Raw genomic sequence first — 21,388 nt, 5'->3', positions numbered from 1 at the left:
AAAATCAAATGTAAAATGTCACTTCTATCGTGTTCACAGTGTATAATTAACAAATTTTGGCCCTTTCAGTGGTCATCTAAGGGCTGTAACTCGGAAGCTATGACTGGATCTGACGGATTCATCATGGAATCCAAAATCTATTGTTGTTAAAGATATCTTGCAAGTTTGTTTCAAATCAAACCATAAATGAAGTCCTATATGGCTGCTAAAACCAAAAAATAGCGAACTTTGGACATTTAAGGGGCCATAATTGTAGAACCCAGGATGGGATCTGGCTAGGTTTTTTAAAACAGAGATATTATGCCAATATATGTTGTGTTCAAGTACGATCAAGATTGATTGCAAAATGTGGTCTCTATCGTGTTCACAAAAAATTGTTGATGGACACAGACGATGGGCGATCACAAAAACCGACCTAAAAAGCAATCTACATACCTAGATTGCTGACAATAGTTATCCCAAACCATTTTTAACAAGAGGATCATGATGGTCCTGAATCGCTCACTTCTTCCCACATGACCCAGTTTTGAGTATGACGTCGTTTTTTCTATTATTTGACATAGTGACCTAGTTTTTGAGCTCATGTGACCCAGTTTTGAACTTGACCTAGATATTATCAAGAATTCTGACCAATTTTCATCAAGATCCATTGAAAAATATGGTCTCTAGGGAGGTCACAAGGTTTTTCTATTATTTGACCTATTGACCTAGTTTTCGAAGGTACATGACCCTGTTTTGAACTTTACCTAGATATCATCAAGGTGAACATTCTCACTAATTTTCATGAAGATCTCATAAAAAATATGGCCTCTACAGAGGTCACAAGGTTTTTCAATTTTTATACCTACTGGCCTAGTTTTTGACCGCACGTGACCCAGTTTCGAAACTGACTTGATATCATCAAGGTGAACATTCAGATCAATTTTCATGAAGATCTCATGAAATATATGGCCTCTAGAGAGGTCACAAGGTTTTTCTATTTTTAGACCTACTGACCTAGTTTTTGACCGCACGTGACCCACTTTCGAACTTGACCTAGATATCATCAAGATGAACATTCAGACCAACTTTCATACAGACCCCATGAAAAATATGGCCTTTAGAAAGTCACAAGGTTTTTCTATTATTTGACCTACTGACCTAGTTTTTGAAGGCACATGACCCAGTTTCGAACTTGATCTAGATATCATCACGGTGAATGTTCTGACCAATTTTCATGAAGATCTTGTGAAATATATGGCCTCTAGAGAGGTCACAAGGTTTTTCTATTTTCAGACCAACTGACTTAGTTTTTGAAGGCACGTGACCCAGTTTCGAACTTGACCTAGATATCATCAAGATGAACATTCTGACCAACTTTCATAAAGATCCAATGAAAAATGTGACCTCTAGAGTGGTCACAAGCAAAAGTTTACGGACGCACGGACGGACGACGGACACCATCCGATCACAAAAGCTCACCTTGTCACTTTGTGACAGGTGAGGTAATAACAGTGACCCAAACTTTCATCAAAAGATTATTCTTCAGATACTTGCTATAAACCAGAAACCACTTTTTGATTATCCCAGTGATAAATATTCTATTTTTAGTAACTGTGACCTTGACCTTGACCCAAAGGCATTAACTGACTTTTTATCACAAAAAAGTTCGACCCAGATTGGGATTTAAACCACATATCCATTCCACAGCACACATACTAGCTTTGGTCCAAAGCTCCAGAACAATGGAATTTTCTAAGTAGGTAGATTTATTAAAATATGTCGACTTTAAACTTGACCCCACTGACCCCATATACACTAGGCCACATTAAATTTCAATACATCAATGCAAACTAAAGTTACTGAACAGACACTGTTTTTTTTTCTACTTTTCACAATCGTGACTTTAACCCTAGTGACCTCGTATGATGCCTGCAGTCCAGTGACATTCCCTAATCTAATAACCAGTTACCTTGAAATATAACTACCAAGTCCCATTAAATTCTCTTCAATAGTTTTAGATTTGCATAAGTTCAAGGGAGACAATTTTGCATAAACAAGAGACCAAACTTGGCCAGAATACTCCTCTGATGATGACTGTGACCGTTTCACCTTGCTTCTGACCAAGTTTGGTGAACATCCTTTAAGCAGTTCATTAAAAGAAAGTTGTTTCTAACTTTCGAATAATGGTCCTAAAATAGGTAACCATTACAGAAAAAAAAACTGACTGAAAATAAAACAACACAAAAATAGTACATAAAAAATTTTATTTTAATTTTTTCTTGCCTACAGTTTCTGACAACAAATGTGGATCATGTACTTACAACATTTTACATGCTCTGTAAATGTTTCTAACACTCGTAACATGCTGTAGTGCATGATTTTGCCGAACTTAAAACAGTTCTATCAAAAATGATACCGCATCTCATCAAAACAGAATAATTTACTTTATAAGAAATAGAAACATGCAAAGAAATCTTTTCTCTGCTCAATACAACATCTGACAACTTTTGAACACAATCTGGCAAAAATGGGGTCCTCAGCTGATGAAATAAAAAACATATTTTTATAAGAGGGTATATCTGGAATATTTTTGTTACCATAACAAAGCTAAGTTTAAAGATAAAATGAGCCATGCCATGAGAAAACCAACATAATGGGTTTGCGACCAGCATGGATCCAGACCAGCCTTCGCATCCGCGCAGTCTGGTCAGGATCCATGCTGTTCGCTAACAGTTTCTCTAATTGCAATAGGCTTTGAAAGCAAACAGCATGGATCCAGACCAGCCTGCACGGATGTCTGGATCCATGCTGGTTGCAAACCCACTATGTTGGTTTTCTCATGGCATGGCTCAAATGTGAAATGACAGATCACATTCCTAAGCACTACACTTTTCTTTACTTTTTGTATTAGAACTTGAATTGATTTTTGATAAATCACGGAAAAACAATGCTATAATAATAAATTAAAAACAGAAAACAATGCTAATTAAAATTATTCTTAAGTTTACTGTTTGTGTTCCAAATGCAAAATGAGAATATGATAATACAGAACAGTGAACATAAGTTTTATAATATACTGTAAAATCATTTAATTTCGTGGGAATGAATTTTCATGGTTTTGGTCAAAACGGCGATTTCGTGGGGATATGAATTCGTGGATTTCAACTTTTGAACATAGAATTAATGGGAATTTTACATTTTCTTTGGAATTAAATTTCAACCACAAAATCCACGAAAATTGGTCCCCCACAAATATTAATGATTTCACAGTAATCTAGCACAATGACAATAGTCACAAGGTAAAATATGATCACAAATTCACAGTAAGGTTCAAATTCCCTTTGGCTGTACAGGACAATAATGAGAACCAGAATAGAACAGCATCAGTTTCTGATTAAGTTTCCTTAACGAAAAACTATGCTCCAAACCCTAACAGGAAACCTCACCCCTGGTATAATAAACCACACAATTCTATGTCTGAAACCTCGTAAACATAAGATGGAATCAGACTGACAAATTGCCAGCATCAGATCTGAGATCATATTTCAACACCATTTTTACATTTGTACCAATTGCCATGATAAACATTTGTATTTCATTTGAAAAATCTTTCCTGCAAGTTATCCTCTGCTATAAATATCCCTGAATTATAGAATTTAAAAATTCAATTGCAGAAAGTAAAATTGATTCATCTGTGAATCCATTTAACAAGATATAACTTAACAAAAGACTGAGACGCCATTTTCAAACCTGCTCATCATGGCATTATCTTGTTCCCTGTAAATCTGAAAAAGAAATATTTATAAATATATATAGAGAGAGAGAGAATGAGAAAATATATGTTCAAACAGTGTTAAAAGTTTAATTACAAACCAAAGCGCTTTCAGTTTTTTAACTGAGTTAGCATCTATATAGAACTATACTATCATACAGGCGGAATTTACCCCATTTTTATTGTATTGTTTTTAATTATGCTATCCTTGATAAAGGCTTTTTTAACAAGAGGACCATGATGGTCCTGAATCGCTCACTTCTTCCCACATGACCCAGTTTTGAGTATGACGTCGTTTTTTCTATTATTTGACATAGTGACCTAGTTTTTGAGCTCATGTGACCCAGTTTTCAACTTGACCTAGATATTATCAAGATAAAAATTCTGACCAATTTTCATGAAGATCCATTGAAAAATATGGTCTCTAGAGAGGTCACAAGGTTTTTCTATTATTTGACCTATTGACCTAGTTTTCGAAGGTACGTGACCCTGTTTTGAACTTTACCTAGATATCATCAAGGTGAACATTCTCACTAATTTTCATGAAGATCTGATGAAAAATATGGCCTCTACAGAGGTCACAAGGTTTTTCTATTTTTATACCTACTGGCCTAATTTTTGACCACACGTGACCCAGTTTCGAAACTGACCTAGATATCATCAAGGTGAACATTCAGATCAATTTTCATGAAGATCCATTGAAAAATATGGCTTCTAGAGAGGTCAAAAGATTTTTCTAATTTTAGACCTACTGACCTAGTTTTTGACCACAGTTGACCCAGTTTCAAACTTGACTTAGATATCATCAAAATGAACATTCAGACTAACAGATCCCATGAAAAGTATGGCCTCTACAGAGGTCACAAGGTTTTTTTTATCATTTGACCTACTGACCTAGTTTTTTAGGGCACATGACCCAGTTTCAAACTTGACCTAGATATCATCAAGGTGAACATTCTGACCAATTTTCATGAAGATCCATTCAAGGGTATGGCCTCTAGAGAGGTCACAAGGTTTTCCTATTTCAAAACCTACTGACCAAGTTTTTGATCGCAGTTGACCCAGTTTCAAACTTTAACTATATATCATCAAGATAAACATTCAGACCAACTTTCATACAGATCCCATGAAAAATATGACCTCTTGAGAGGTCACAATGTTTTTTCATTATTTGACCTACTGACCTACTTTTTGAGGGCACGTGAACCACTTTTGAACTTGACCTAGATATCATCAAGGTGAACATTCTGACCAATTTTCATGAAGATCCATTCAATGGTATGGCCTCTAGAGAGGTCACAAGGTTTTTCTATTTCAAAACTTACTGACCTAGTTTTTGACCGCACATGACCCTGTTTCGAACTCGACCTAGATATCATCAAGATGAACATTCAGACCAACTTTCATACAGTTCCCATGAAAAATATGGCCTTTAGAGAGGTCACAAGGTTTTTCTATTATTTGACCTACTGACCGAGTTTTTGATGGCACGTGACCCACTTTCGAACTTGACCTAGATATCATCAAGATGAACATTTAGACCAACTTTCATACAGATCCCATGAAAAATATGGCCTCTAGAGAGGTCACAAGGTTTTCTATTATTTGACCTACTGACCTAGTTTTTGATGGCACGTGATCCACTTTCAAACTTGACCTAGATATCATCAAGGTGAACATTCTGACCAATTTTCATAAGATCTCATGATATATATGGCCTCTAGAGAGGTCACAAGGTTTTTCTATTTTTAGACCTACTGACCTAGTTTTTGACCGCACATGACCCAGTTTCGAATTTGATCTAGATATCATCAAGATGAACATTCAGACCAACTTTCAAATAGATCCCATGAAAAATATCGCCTTTAGAGAGATCACAAGGTTTTTCTATTATTTGACCTACTGACCTAGTTTTTATTGGCACGTGACCCAGTTTCGAACCTGATCTAGATATCATCAAGGTGAACGTTCTCACCAATTTTCATAAAGATCTTTTGAAATATATGGCCTCTAGAGAGGCCACAAGGTTTTTCTATTTTTAGACCTACTTACCTAGTTTTTGATAGCAAGTGATCCAGTTTCGAACTTGATCTAGATATCATCAAAGTGAACATTCTGACCAATTTTCATGAAGATCTTGTGAAATATATGGCCTCTAGAGAGGTCACAAGGTTTCTCTATTTTTAGACCTACTGACCTAGTTTTTGACGGCATGTGACCCAGTTTCGAACTTGACCTAGATATCATCAAGATGAACATTCTGACCAACTTTCATAAAGATCCCACAAAAATGTGACCTTTAGAGTGGTCACAAGGAAAAGTTTACGGACGCACGGACGACGCGCGATCACAAAAGCTCACCTTGTCACTTTGTGACAGGTGAGCTAAAAAGCCGAAAGCACTCTGGTTTATAATCTATCTTTTGACACTGTTTGAACAACTGTGGATATTTTTTCACACCTATAATTCTATTTTTATGTTCTAAAACTTCTTGTATCCATTTGGAATCCAGTGTGTTTGAAAGGCATTCCACTGATTTTTTTTTTCTCACTTGTTACAAGACAGCCTCCTATATATAAAATACTATGTAACTTGGTGAAGAGTTATTTACCCTTCCTCTTACAGCAGAATCTAAAGTTTCTAAATCAAGTCAAGCTTCATTTAAGAAATAATAAGTTCCCAAAGGTAGTTTATCGTAGAATAACCCGAGTTTTGAGTTCATATGCGTAAGAATATATCACGAAGGCCATAGGCCTGAGTGATTTACTGTTTCGCATAAGAACGAAAAACTCGAGTTATTCAACGATAAATATCACTTGGGAACTTATTTCGATTCTAACAAGACATATTAGTATCAACATGATCAACAGTGTTAGAAAAAATGGTAACTACTTTTTACGACCATCGGATGTCATTGCACGCGAGTGGTTTATTGCAGAATAACCCAAGATAGATTTTGCTCTACATGTATGTAGGTTACTTGCTGGTCGTGTTAGAATACTCTCTAATGCAAGTATTGATACTCTTACAAGCCTTATAATTAATAACAACTATTTTCAACGTATTTTTATCGAGTAATCAAGTCATTCGGCCAAGAAAAACATTAAGCAAGGGCCATGGTAATAACTCTAACTAAACCTGGTAAATTTCTCTTCTTATCTCAAGCTGACATTTAGTAAGAAAATAATTATATCAAATATAATTAAGAAAATTTTTTACCTTAATATCTATTTGTAAACTGTATCAGGTTTTATTTTGTTTTTCCCTTTTCTTCTTTCCGCTTTTCTGCCTTTTCTTTGGCCTGTAATGAATAAAATATCACACCATTTTTGTCTAACAAATTATTTTTCACATCTATATAAAAATGTACCATCTTAAAGTGTGTACAATCAAACAGAACATGTGACCTGCGGTGACATTTCACAAAATGCAGACAATAAATAAATTCAGCAGAATTAACCAGATTTAGGTTTCTGCACTGTGCAGATGGAATACAAAATTAAACTGATGATGAAACATTTCATCAATGACAGTATGTACCTTAGTTAAGCTCTCAGTACTTGAGTACATGTATCAACTGTGCACACCAGGTAAACTCAATCCATTCCCATTACAGGGTACTGAGATACCAGCTTACATAGAAAATCTTTATCAAAAACAGCTAAGTCAAACAAGAGGGTCAGGATGACCCTGAATCGCTCACCTAAGTAATACTAGCCACATGTTTAAAATGGCACACTGATGCTAAAATATCAGAAAGTAGGTCTTTAGGTCACATTCATGGTCACTGAAAGTCAGTTTTAAGATCGGTGTGCAAAACTGTATGTGTCATCCAAATTTCAAGGCTGTATCTTACAAAACAAGAAAGTAGGTCAGTAGGTCAAAGTCACTGTCAAGTGACCTCTTATCGATTGGGGTTATCAGGTTATTTAATTAAACAGTCCAGGAAATACGATCTGGTAATCTTTTAAGTATATATTCCTATATAACAAGTGACCCCCCTGGGGCCTCTTTCCCCCAAGAGGCATAATTTGAACAATCTTGTTTCAGATCCACTAGGCAATGCTGCATACCAAATATCAAAGATTTGTATTTTTCCCCTATATAATTCTATGTTAAATTTTGGACCCCCAGGACAGGGCCTCTATTCATCCCAGGGGCATAATTTGAGATTTTGGTAGAGGACCACAAGGCAATGCAACATACCAAATACCAAAAGCCTAGGCCTTCCAGTTTCAGACTAGAAGATTTTTAACGTTTTTTTCCTATATAAGTCTATGTAAAATTTGATACCTCCGGGGCAGGGCCTCTTTTCACCCCAGGGTTATAATTTGAACAATTTTGGTAAAGGACCACAAGTCAATGCTACATACCAAATATCAAAGGCCTACATCTTGTGGTTTTAGACAAGACGATTTTTAAAGTTTTTTTCCTATGTCTATGTAAAACTTGTGACCCCCAGGGCAGGGCCTCTTTTCACCCCAGGGGCACAATTTGAACAATCTTCATAGAGGACCATTAGATGATGTCACATGCCAAATATCAATGCTCTATACCTTGCAGTTTTTGACAGGAAGATTTTTAAAGTTTTTCCTTTCGGTTACCATGGCAACCAGAGTTCCGCATGGAATTAAATTCTGGTCACAAAAGCTCACCACAAGTCTTTGGCTCAGGTGAGCTAAAAAGTGGCATAATTTTGTAAAAATGTAAAGTAGATTTATGGAACCTGTGCATGTCAGATCATCACAGTGAACAAGTGTGTTTAGTTTCAATCCATTCCCTTTAGTAGGTACTTACAACTTATATACAAAACCTTAACCAAAAATTTCTAAGTCGAAAAAGGGGCATAATTTTGTAAAAAAAGCCAAATAGAGTTATGAAACCTGTGCAATGCACGTCAGATCATCACAGTAAATAAGTGTGTGAAATTTCAATCCATTCCCAATAGTTAGTACTGAGATACCAGCTTTCATACAAAAACTAAACCAAAAACTGCTTTGTCCTAGTGACCTAGTTTTGGACAGACATTTCAGTGTTCAAGACAAACATTCTGACAAAGATTTTTGATGATTAACTGAAAGTGTTTACAAGTATCTTCTACGATCAGATCCTAATGACCTAGTCTTTAAACTCAGAAGACAAAGCAGGCATAGAGAAAAACATTCTGACAAAGGTTTTACGAAGATAGGGTAGAAAATGTGGCCTCCAGAGTGTTTTCAATTTAATTTTTGTAATATGACCAAGTGACCTAGTCTATTTTTACTCAAGAGTATATGGTTTTGAACTTGTTAGTAATTTTATAAATGAAAACAACCTGACCAAGATTCATTAATTCTGGACCAAAAAAGCATTAACATGAAAACTGTTAACAATGGATGAGACACAGGGGTATCACAATAGCTCACTTTGACCAATTAAATGTTCAGGCAAGCTATAAAATGTTTATGAAGACATGACAAAAAGGGACAACTGCTAAAAAGGACACTAGAAATAAAACTGAAATTTCTTCAGTAAATACCTTTTCAACAAGTGGTAGCAACTGTCCCTTTTCTGAGAGTATCTTCAACAATTCCATTATAAAAGGGAGGTAATTGTGTTTTCTTCGAATGTTTTCAACCTGAAAGAAACAAACATCATGTTATTTGATGTAAATAAAGACAACTCTAGAAAAACTTTAACCACAAAGACATTAACATAGAAATGTATGAACTTTATTGGGAATGATATTATCTTAATTAAATTTCAACCAATAAATACCTAATTTTTTAGGGAAACTGAATAAAAATACAGGTAAAGAAAACTATGGCTTAACAGATTTTCTACAAGAGCCATGTTTTCCAGTTATCTGCTGGATATTATGTTCATTCTCAAGAAGTGACCTTAACCTTTGAACTACTCACCCCAAACAAGGGGTCAACTACCGACCATATGCTGGATATCATCCTTTGAAGTCTGACAACTGTAAGACCAAGTGTTCTAAAGTGACTGAATTGAAATCAAATGTTTTGCAAGGCTTCGTAAATTTTCCGTCCGTTTTAGTTACATAAAGGAAGTTCTACAACTTATATTAATCACTCTTGACATCTCATTCCTAATGTAATCCATCACCAAGAGGGTATGAGAGAAGAGGCTAGTTTCCCCTTTAATACTGAGCCCCAAACAAGGGAGCTACTGGTACCATTTTTTCACGTCTGTGGTATGACGCAGCTGGGGATCAAACCCACAACTTCCCGCACTCAAGGCAGATGCTCTACCACAAGGCTACCAAAGCCCTGCAAAATATTTGATTTCAATTTAGTCACTTTAGAACTCTTGTTGTCGGTTCTTGGACTGATAAAAAAGATTTTTCAGACCGTTTTATGAAATCTGTCTGGTAAAAATATTTTCTGCAATATTTACAACTGACAGACCAACAGACATGCTTAAACAAAATACCCCATCTTCAAACAAGTGGGCAAAGGGCAAAAATATTAAAAATCAAAGACTATACTTGGTTCACTACAGCCCAGGCATCAGAATAGTATTGAAAGCATTGATGATTTGTACAAGTAACTGAGGTGTTAAAAACTATAATGTCTGGTCCATTAAATATATTCATGTTCCCCACACATTTAATATGTACTAGCTTTCCGAAGGAGGTATTCTTAAAATTTGATTTATATCATGATTCCCAAAATAAGATAGCATTTTAGTATAATTCGTATCACTTTGCCAAAGGAATTTTATAAATACAAGAACAATTACATTTTTCAAAGCTTATTGCAAAAATTAAACCCTAGCAAGAATTTCTGCTTTTACAGCATGTAGGAATATCTCACACACATTTGATTACCTCCCTTGATGTTTCTGACTGTACAAGTCCTTGTGCATGCAATACTGAAGGGGAGCTTTTCTGCATATACAGTTATTTATATTCTCTATTTGAACAACTGTGTTACCTGTCTATAAGATAAAATCAGAAGCCTAATAAAACTTCAAAAATTTAGCTGAAAATCATTAGATAAGTAAGTTTGTGGCATATGTGCAAACAAGACTGACTGAAATTTATCAGTCCCAACTTTATTTAGTTTTAAAACTTGCTTTTTGAGCCAGACTGTTGAAATATTCTGATTTTTATAGAAACAAAACTAGAAACTATACTGAAACCAAAATATTCAACTTTTTCAGTAAAAAGAAGGTAATAACAAAATTCTGTAAGTCCGTAAAACATATATTTCTGAAAGGGATCTAACTCTTTAAAAGGAACTTTTGTTGGTCTTTGTTTGTTTGTTTTGGGTTTAACGCTGTTTTTCAACAGTATTTCAGTTATGTAACTGTGGACAGTTAAGCTAACCAGTGTACCTAGATTCTGTACCAATACAAACCTGTTCTCCATAAGCAATGCCAACTTCCCCACATGAATAAGAGGTGGAGGACTAATGATTTCAAACACAATATCTTCTATCAAAGTGTCATGAAGAACATACACCTTGCCCCAAGATCAAAATTGTAACCCCCAATCCATAGATCTACACTCTCCCTACTGAGCTAAACAGGCTTCTTGGTCTTTAAATAAATCTCTAACAGAACATTCCTTATTAACTGAAAAATGTCATAAAATGTTACTTTAATGTTACTGCAGTGCTTATGTATTACCTGAAGCAACACCTTATTTACTGCAGTCTCTCTCATACCTTATATTTCTTCATTTTACGTTCCTCCTCTGCTACCAACATCTGTAACTGATTTACTTGTGACTTCAGTAAATCTGTCTCCATACCTCCTGTCTGCAGATTGTAAAAATAATATAAATAGCATACAAGGGTCATAAAACTAAAAATGAATGCATACTATCTCATCTTAAATAGATCAATTCTCATTATACAACTTAATTATTCAAATTTGGACTCAAGTTTGAATGTAACTAGGGCTTTTAGTCAAAGGGAATCAAAGTCCACATCCAGGAAAACCCAGCACTGATGTCAAATGAGGTTTGTCATGATCCTTTTTGGGTTTAAGATGGCCCTTGATCATCTACAAAAATTTTACAACTAAAACAAATAACAACTAGAAAATGCTTTTGTAAAAAAGCGCATGTCTCCCCCAATGCAAAGTCCTATAGGCAAGAAGTCAATAGGGGTCAGGAGCGAAAGTCAAAGAGACAATGATGGTTGGCTGCAATAGGGATTATCTACTTGGCATGTCCAGTCATCCCGCTAAATTTCAACACTCTTGGCCTAGTGGTTCTCAAGTCACTGTTCAGGCTTCTGTGACCTTGACCTTTGATCAAGTGACCTCAAAATAAATAGGGATCATCTACTCTGCATGTCCAATCATCTTATTAAGTTTCAACATTGTAGGTCAAGTGGTTCTCAAGTTATTTCCAAAAAATGATTTTACATGAACAGGCCACTGTGACCTTAACCTTTAATAGACTGACCCCAAAATCAACAGGGGTCATCTACTCTGCATGTTCAATCATCCTATGAAGTTTCAACATTCTGGGTCAAGTGGTTCTCAAGTTATTGATCGGAACTGGTTATCAATGTTCAGGCCCCTGTGACCTTGACCTTTAACAGAGTGACCCCAAAAACAATAGGGGTCATTTACTCTGCATGAACAATCATCCTATGAAGTTTCAACATTCTGGGTCGAGAGGTTTTCAAGTTATTGATTGGAAATGGTTTTCCATGTTCAGGCCCCTGTGGCCTTGACCTTTAACAGAGTGACCCTAAAATCGTTAGGGGTCATCTACTCTGCATGAACAATCATCCTATGAAGTTTCATCATTCTGGGTCAAGTGGTTCTCAAGTTAGTGACCAGAAATGGTTTTCAATGTTCAGGCCCCTGTGACCTTGACCTTTGACGGAGTGACCCCAAAATCAATAGGGGTCATCTTCTCTTCATGGCCAATCATCCTATGAAGTTTCAACATTCTGGGTCAAGTGGTTCTCTAGTTATCGATCGGAAATGGTTTTCAATGTTCAGGCCCCTGTGACCTTGACCTTTGACCCCAAAAACAAAAGGGGTCGTCTACTCCAGCAGCCCTACAACCCTATGAAGTTTGAAGGTTCTAGGTCAAATGGTTCTCCAGTTATTGCTCGGAAATGAAGTGTGACGTACGGACGGACAGACGGACGGACGGACGGACGGACGGACAGGGCAAAAACAATATGTCTCCTGGGGGAGACATAATTCTGGTAGACAGTTATCCGTGAACCCTTTCTTTGTAACCAGCCTGAAGATTCAGAGATTTTTAAACTTAAAGCAGAAGAAATGTGCCTGTCCTCATGCAGCTGTATATTACTTGGAAATCCAGTTGGCTTTAGCTACTTTACTACATGGATGGCAAAAGAACATTTCAAAATCCATACAGAAGTTTGGAAGAAGATGGCATTTGAAGATTTTACCCCCTTTCTTAGTTCTGGTGGTCATGATATTTTTTTATAAATTCTCATATTTTAACCTTCTTGGTATATGGTCATCTGAGGAACGTTTCTGTAATCAGTAGTTTAGGATATTTGGTTTGAAATTTTTTCTACATCTCAACAATCTTGGTGAAGGGTGACCAAAGACTTTTTTTTCTGAAACTGGGTAGGCAATTTCTGACAAGAAAACTATGTGACCAAGCAAAATGGCCACCATGTTTTTGATGAATCAAAATTATATCATAATTGCAATTCTGAAGTTCAAACTACACTATAAACATATCTGAAAAAGTGACTTGCCCCTAAACAGTCATATGTTTTGAGGAATCAGAATCATTCTACCAGACTTTATATAGGGTCACCCAAAGGACATTTCTGTGAAGTTACTTCAAAATCAGACTAACAGTTTAGGAGATGCTTTTTGAAGATATTTCAATGTTTAGCTCTCAAAGTTTTATATATAGCAGAGTGAACCTTTTCTGGATGCTTCTGAAGATATTCACACAGGAATGTCCATGCCAAGTTTCATCAATTTCCACTGAATGGTTTCAGGGCAGATGTTGCTTGAAAATGTTGAAGCCGATACACAGACATTCAACAAACAGCAAATGATCACAATAGTTCACTATGACTTTACTTTGCTCCGGAGAGCTAAAAAGTTTGAAAATACATTAAGATAACCAGAAACCATACCTCTGTTTGAGCAATTAATTCTTGTAATCTCTTCTCGTAGCAGGCTTTTCTATCTGACACAATAGCCATCAGATTAAAATGGATTTCACCAGCACTATACCTTAAATGAATATAAAAATATCATGTAAATTTACTCAACAACAAGTGAGTTCATTTTTAACTCAAAAAGTACTGGTTATGAAATTAAAACAAACTAAAAAATAATTACAATTTCATAGCAATCTTTCTCTGTATTTCACAAAACCATAGACACATAGGATGTTCATTCTGTCCTGATTTTTATCTACTGACCAAAGATCAGTGATGTCTGTACAGCTAAATCTACACATCAGGGGTGATAATCTAGAAAGGTATATCACACATCAGGCGCAAACATCTGTACAGATATATCTACACTTCAGGGGAAAAATATGTACAGGTTTATCACACATCAGGGGCAAACATCTGTACAGGTATATCTACACATCAGGGGGGAAATCTGTACAGGTTTAGCACACATCAGGGGCAGTAATCTGTACAGGTATATCTACACTTCAGGGGAAAAATATGTATAGGTTTATCACACATCAGGGGCAAACACCTGTACAGGTATATCTACACATGGGGGGGGTGGGAAATCTGTACAGGTTTAGCACACATCAGGGGCAGTAATCTGTACAGGTATATCACACATCAGGGGCAGTAGTCTGTATGAGTATATCTACATATCAGAGTTGATAATCGTACGTGTATCTAGACACAAGGTGTGATAATCTGTACAGGTATATCTACACATCATGGGTGATAATCAGTACAGGTATATCTTCTACACATCAGGGGTGAATATCTGTACAAGAATAATCACACATCATGGGCGATAATCTGTACTTGTATAATCACACTTCAGGGGCGATAATCTGTACATGTATAATCACACTTCATTTATAGGGGTTATAATCTGTACAGGTATATCTACACATCAGGTGTGAGCATCTGTTCAAGAATAATCACATTTCAGGGGCGATAATCTGTACATGTATCATCATATTTCAGGGGCGATAATCTGTACATGTATAATCACACTTCATTTATAGGGGTTATAATCTGTACAGGTATATCTACACATCAGGGGTGAATATCTGTACAAGAATAATCACACATCATGGGCGATAATCTGTACTTGTATAATCACACTTCATTTATAGGGGTTATAATCTGTACAGGTATATCTACACATCAGGGGTGAATATCTGTACAAGAATAATCACACTTCAGGGGCGATAATCTGTACTTGTATAATCACACTTCATTTATAGGGAATATAATCTGTACAGGTATATCTACACATCAGGGGTGAATATCTGTACAAGAATAATCACACTTCAGGGGCGATAATCTGTACATGTATAATCACACTTCATTTATAGGGGTTATAATCTGTACAGGTATATCTACACATCAGGGGTGAATATCTGTTCAAGAATAATCATATTTCAGGGGCGATAATCTGTACATGTATCATCATATTTCAGGGGCGATAATCTGTACATGTATCATCATATTTCAAGGGCAATAATCTGTACATGTATCATCATTTTTCAGGGGCAATAATCTGTACATGTATTATTACACTTCAGGGGTTATAATATGTACAGGTATATCTACACATCAGGGGTGAATATCTGTTGAAGAATAATCACACTTCAGGGGCGATAATCTGTACATGTATAATCACACTTCAGGGGTGATAATCTGTACAGGCATATCTACACATCAGGACTGATCTATAGAGGTACTAACAATTACAACAGAATAATACATGTATTACTTACTTCTGCATGCGTTTTTCAAGAACAGGTTTAACCATGTCTAACCAGTCTGAGCCTTCTGATATACTACCTAAAGCAGGTAAAAACAGAGAAATAATATTCCAAAAGAAAATTAACACTCCCAAGTCTTCTTCACAGTTAAAAAATATGATTTTCTAAGGAAGGTAACAATGAAATGAAAAATACATTCAGGGGATGAGTTATCAGCCCTTGTTGATCACAATAACCAAATATCACAAGTAGATATCAAATACTGTTCATTTTCATTATTAAAGAGATAAAGGTGTTTGTATCATTTAAAAGCAAATTAACTGAAATATTTTATGCTATACATCACAAACACTAGAAATCATAGTCTTTTTCATTATTATCATGAGAGATAAGCTTACATCACTGAAAATGAAAATATTCTTCAAAAGTTTCAAACTCCCTTATATCTTTTACTTAATCACATACTCATTTCTAAACTAGAAATGCTTTTGAGAAAAGCGCATGTCTCCCACAACTGCCCCTATAAAAAATGTCTAGTTTCTCTAGATGGTCTGGATGAGTGGATCCAATCAGTAATTCAAGGGCCATAAATCAAAAGTGCCTGGGCGGATTCGGCTAGTTATCGAACTTGGCTAAGGCCTTATGGCCGAACACATTTTGCTCAAATTTGGAGAAGATCGGATGAGAAATGTTCGACTTAGAGAGCGGACAAGAGTAAAAAGGTGGATTTTATGGTAATTCAAGGGCCGTAACTCCAAAATGCCTGGACCAACTTGGCTAGTTATCGAACTTGGCTGAGGTCTTATGGTCAAACACATTTTGTTTAAGTTTGGTGAAAATCGAATGAGAAATGTCCGACTTAGAGTGCGGACAAGCTTTGTGACAGATAGACAGACCAGAGTAAATCAATATTTCTCACTTATTGGACAGAAAAATCTCTATTTTTAGAAATGCTGGAAAATCTTATCTCACATGGGTTAGTCCACACTCCTGTGACAGACTACTTCAGGCACTGAATATACATATTATTTATGTAAAATAATTAACAAGAGGGCCATGATGGCCCTATATTGTCACCTGTTATCATTGCACTTGAGGTCCTCAGAAAAAATATCTAAGTCCAAAAGACAGAAACAACAATGGGAAGCAATTTAACCAAAAAGAAAAAAAAATCTTACAAGGTATAGATATGTTAAAATACACCTGTGACCTAAAAATTGGAGGTACCATCCATGTTGTACCACAGAAAACTTGTCTCTTGTTTTCCCTATGGCCAATAATAAAAAAGTTACTACAAATAAGCTATTTATAGTAACGTAAAAAGGAAGTAATTAAAAAAAAAATATTGTAAGTGGACAAAAGAAGGATCTGCCAAATAAATCTGTTGACATAAATGAAATTTCAGATCAGTATCTTCAGTAGTTATGGAGATATAACAATTTTAATTTGAAATCAAGGGAGGTAATTTGACATAAAATCAGTCCATAGTTATCTACCCTGATTGTCTCAGTCCAACTAATAACAATAATGAAATTTCAAATAAGTCCTGTAAGTACTTACTGATATAAATCCATTTTGATTCCAATCAGGGGAGGTAATCAGATATAAAATAACTCTGGAACCTATGACTGATCTGATTTGTCATGGAATTTCCCAAAATTTATGTTGTTGAAAATATTTTGGAAGTTTGTATCAAATAAAACCATAAAGACGTCTCTATATGGCTGCATAAGCCAAAATAGCCAATTTGGACCTATAAGGGGCCATAACTCTGGAACCCATGATGGAATCTGGCCAGTTGAAGAAAGGAAGCAAGATCTTGTGGTGATACAAGTTGTGTGCGATTTTGGTTAAAATCAATTCATAAATGAAGCTGCTATTGTGCAGACAAGGTCAAAATAACTAATTTTGGCCCTTTCAGGGGCCATAACTCTGGAACCCATTAAGGGATCTGGCCGGTTCAAGAAAGGAACCAAGATCTTATGGTGACACAAGTTTTGTGCAAGTTTGATTAAATTCAAATCATAAATGAAGCTGCTATTGTGCAGACAAGGTCAAAATAGCTAATTCTGGCCCTTTCAGGGGCCATCACTCTGGAACCCATAACGGAATCTAGCCAGTTCAACAAAGGAACCGAGATCTTATGGTGATACAAGTTGTGTGCAAGTTTGGTTAAAATAAAATCATAAATGAAGCTGCTATTGTGCAGACAAGGTCAAAATAGCTAATTCTGGTCCTTTCAGGGGCCATAACTCTGGAACCCATAATGGAATCTGGCCAGTTCAAGAAAGGAACCAAGATCTCATGGTGATACAAGTTGTGTGCAAGTTTGGTAAAAAAACAAACCATAAATAAAGCTGCTATTGTGCAGACAAGGTCAAAATGGCTAATTCTGGCCCTTTCAGGGGCCATAACTCTGGGACCCATAGTGGGATCTGACCAGTTCAAGAAAGGAACCGTGATCTTATGGTGATACAAGTTGTATACAAGTTTGGTTAAAATAAAATCAAACACGAAACCACTATCGTGCAGACAAGAAATTGTTGACGGACGGACGGACGGACAGACGCACGCACGGCCTGACGAAAGACGACGGACGAAGGGTGATCACAAACGCTCACCTTGTCACTATGTGACAGGTGAGCTAAAAATCAGGTACCTTTATCTTTTCTCTCCGTTCCTTATAGTGTATTTCTCGATTCAAAATTCGTTACTTAATAATAAGAACGTACCGTTACGCTACAAACGTTAAAACTAAAGCGGAACTTTGTTATTGTGCATCACTAAAATGTCATGATGTCACTTGTGCTTACGGACGTCAATTTCCCGCATTTTAAATAGTTCCATATTTTCATGTTTGTTTTTATTGTTTCTGTTGTGGTAAGTGAGAAATAGAATCCATCATTGGTGTTCGGTGAAGATCGGAAATCCCAACCCACGGGCGCACCGCTCAAGTCTTAAACTCGGTACAGCCTCGTTTAAGACTTGAGCATTGTGCCCTCGGGTTAGGATTTTCTGATCTTAACCGAAGACCAATGACAGATTCTCTATGTCTCCCACAGTGGTGTGGGAGACATAACTCCATTTAGTTGTGAAGCGAAGGAATCTTAAACATCAATATTTCATCATAATGATTTTCAAATTGTGTGACATCAATTTTATGTGTGCTATTTTGTTAAAATGTTCACTAATGACAATAGGTGGTTCCAATATTATTCTCAGGGAAAAGAATGACTTTATATCATTTATATACGGTAATATTAATTAATAAGAGTAGATGTGTACGTAATAGTGACATTTTTACACCAAGAAATATACAGTTGTGCAGTATTTCTGGACAATATACAGTTGTGCAGTATTTCTGGTGCAAAACTTGTGCATATTTCTCCATACAAAACTAATGAACTATAAATATTCACTTGAATATTTAACAGTGTAGCTTGTCTTTGAATTTTTTATTATCTCCAGAATAAACTGTTAATTACCCAAGTCTATAGGACCATCTTTAAGACCATCTAATTCATACAATCTGCCATCTATAGGAATATAACTAACAAAATGGAATACATCATCATCTTTCTTAGCCTGCTTCTCGTCAAATTCAAACATTTGCTGTCTGAAAATAAAACACATGCATACAGTAGTATCTTAATATACAGGATTTTTATAAAAAAGTCAAGAGCTATGATGAACATTTGTGGATTTTTCTATGGAAAAGATCCATACTTCCTCATTTTTTTTTTCAATTTCATTTGGTTAGTAAAAAAAAACAGTACATATTTTTTTATCAAAAAAGACATTTCTATAAAACTATTAGGAAATAATATTTCCTTATTTTATATTTACAATTTTCACTAAGAAGAAAAGCATCTTACCTAGAAAAGCTATTGTGAACTTGTTTAATAACATCGGAATTACTTAGACTTAGCCCTCGCAGCTGAAAAATAGAAAAAATACATAAATTTACATGTATCAGTAGGGTTACTGCCTAGCTTGAAAAATAATTAGTCCCTGTAACCAAATCAAGACCAATAATAAATTCAAAAATATTTCAGAAATAAAAACCACATGAAATTTATCAATTTCACCTTATATTCATACAGTAAAACAGAGCGCTCCAAGCTCAAAGGGGTTGACTAAAATGTTCTTATTTTATCCAGAGTTTGGAGTAAACTAAACATCAACAGAAAATATAAGGAAAATGCCAGGGAGCACACAAGCCTAAATGCTCAAGCCACTAATGATTAAGCAAGAGGTGTCTAGCTTCAAATGCTTTTTGTTTTGAGCTTTAAGCCATTTTTCAATAGTATTTCAGCGATGTAACGGCATGCAGTTAGCCTAACCAGTGTTCCTTGATTCTGTACCAATACAAACCTGTTCTCTGCAATTAACTGCCAACTTCCCCACAATGTCCATTATTAAATCGCCATGAAACTTTAAATGCATTTACAGATGTGTATATACAACATAAGATATGAAAGAAAAAAAGTTTAACACAAAGATACAGCATCGTACTTAAATAAAACACCAAACTTCTGCACCATCAAGTTCTTTGTAGTGCCTAATAACTAAGTTACTATTTACGCAAACAATGAAAACTCTAAAAAATGTTCTTGTAGAAGATGTAACAATTACATGCTGCTGCGGCAAAGTAATGAAGATAAGAGTAACTTACTGCAGGGTCAAAGTTCTGTGAGAATTCTTTAAAAGATGCGAGTGTTTCACCAAGGGTCAGATCTGAATGACTGCAGTTCAATAATATACTTAGGATTGCCTGTGTTGCACATGCATTATTTATAACCTGAAAAATATAGTCATGATCATGTAAAACTTACAGCCAAAATAGTCTAGTCTACAAGGTATTGTCATTGACATAAACAGAGATACTATCAAATATGAATGACCAAAAGAAATTAATTAGATTGTAATCAAGTGGCTTTAGGAATCCAAATTAGGGCCACCTTCCCTTCAGAAAAAAGGCTAGAAAGTAGAAAGAAAACTGTTCAAAACAACACAAATTCAAAATTCCTCTTAATGATAAATTTCAAACTTTCTTTTTTGACTGATTAGATATCTAATCATTTGTTTGTTAGTTTGTTTTGTGTTAAACGTCGTTTTTCAACAGTATTTCAGTCATGTAACAGCGGGCAGTTAACCTAACCAGTGTTCCTGGATCCTGTACCAGTATAAATCTGTTCTCCGCAAGTAACTGCCAACTTCCCCACATGAATCAGAGGTGGATGACAAATGATTTCAGACACAATGTCTATTATCAAACTGTTACAGAGAACATACGCCCCGCCCGAGGACCGAACTCATGACCCTGCGATCCGTAGACCAATGCTCTACCTATTGAGCTAAGCGGGCGGGTGCTACATATCTAATTATGGTTCAACATTAAAACATTAAACTATTTAAACATCTGAGCTCAAATTTTGACAGCAACCTTTGACCTACCAACCCTGTTCATAAGATGTGCACATCCTCTCATCACCACTTACCTTCATAACTTGAAGTAGAAAGAACATTACTGTGAAATTATTCTAAAATTACCAGCAGTTTTTAAGAAGACTTTCTGCTTGCCATGGCAACCAAAATTCTGCATACATTGTAGTTCACCTAGATTTGAAGGAAAGCAATAGAGGACCACCGAAGGCGATCTCCATGAAATATGGCTGAAACCGGTTTAGTGTTTTCGGATGAAAAAAATCATTAAAAAATTATGGAAAACAAAT

The 21,388-nt window shown here is 35.7% G+C and overlaps 1 protein-coding gene across 1 annotated transcript in view; it reads right to left on the bottom strand.

The window, feature by feature from the left end:
• Positions 1 to 2,229: 2,229 nt before the first annotated feature.
• The window catches only part of LOC123545944 (ubiquitin carboxyl-terminal hydrolase isozyme L5-like), a 31,731-nt gene continuing 12,572 nt past the window's right edge, over positions 2,230 to 21,388 (bottom strand). The window contains exons 4-12 of the mRNA XM_053524664.1: positions 20,329 to 20,454; positions 19,529 to 19,590; positions 19,139 to 19,269; positions 15,666 to 15,732; positions 13,855 to 13,954; positions 11,428 to 11,520; positions 9,273 to 9,371; positions 6,974 to 7,055; positions 2,230 to 3,767 (exon numbers count right to left, since the gene is read on the bottom strand). Coding sequence (XP_053380639.1) covers positions 7,005 to 7,055; positions 9,273 to 9,371; positions 11,428 to 11,520; positions 13,855 to 13,954; positions 15,666 to 15,732; positions 19,139 to 19,269; positions 19,529 to 19,590; positions 20,329 to 20,454 — 729 coding nt within the window. The 3' untranslated portion in view covers positions 2,230 to 3,767; positions 6,974 to 7,004. The remainder of the gene's footprint in view (positions 3,768 to 6,973; positions 7,056 to 9,272; positions 9,372 to 11,427; positions 11,521 to 13,854; positions 13,955 to 15,665; positions 15,733 to 19,138; positions 19,270 to 19,528; positions 19,591 to 20,328; positions 20,455 to 21,388) is intronic.

The sequence above is a fragment of the Mercenaria mercenaria genome, chromosome 15, assembly GCF_021730395.1.
Source record: "Mercenaria mercenaria strain notata chromosome 15, MADL_Memer_1, whole genome shotgun sequence".
Taxonomy (NCBI): Eukaryota; Metazoa; Mollusca; class Bivalvia; order Venerida; family Veneridae; genus Mercenaria; species Mercenaria mercenaria.
This window is presented reverse-complemented; position numbering and strand designations above follow the sequence as displayed.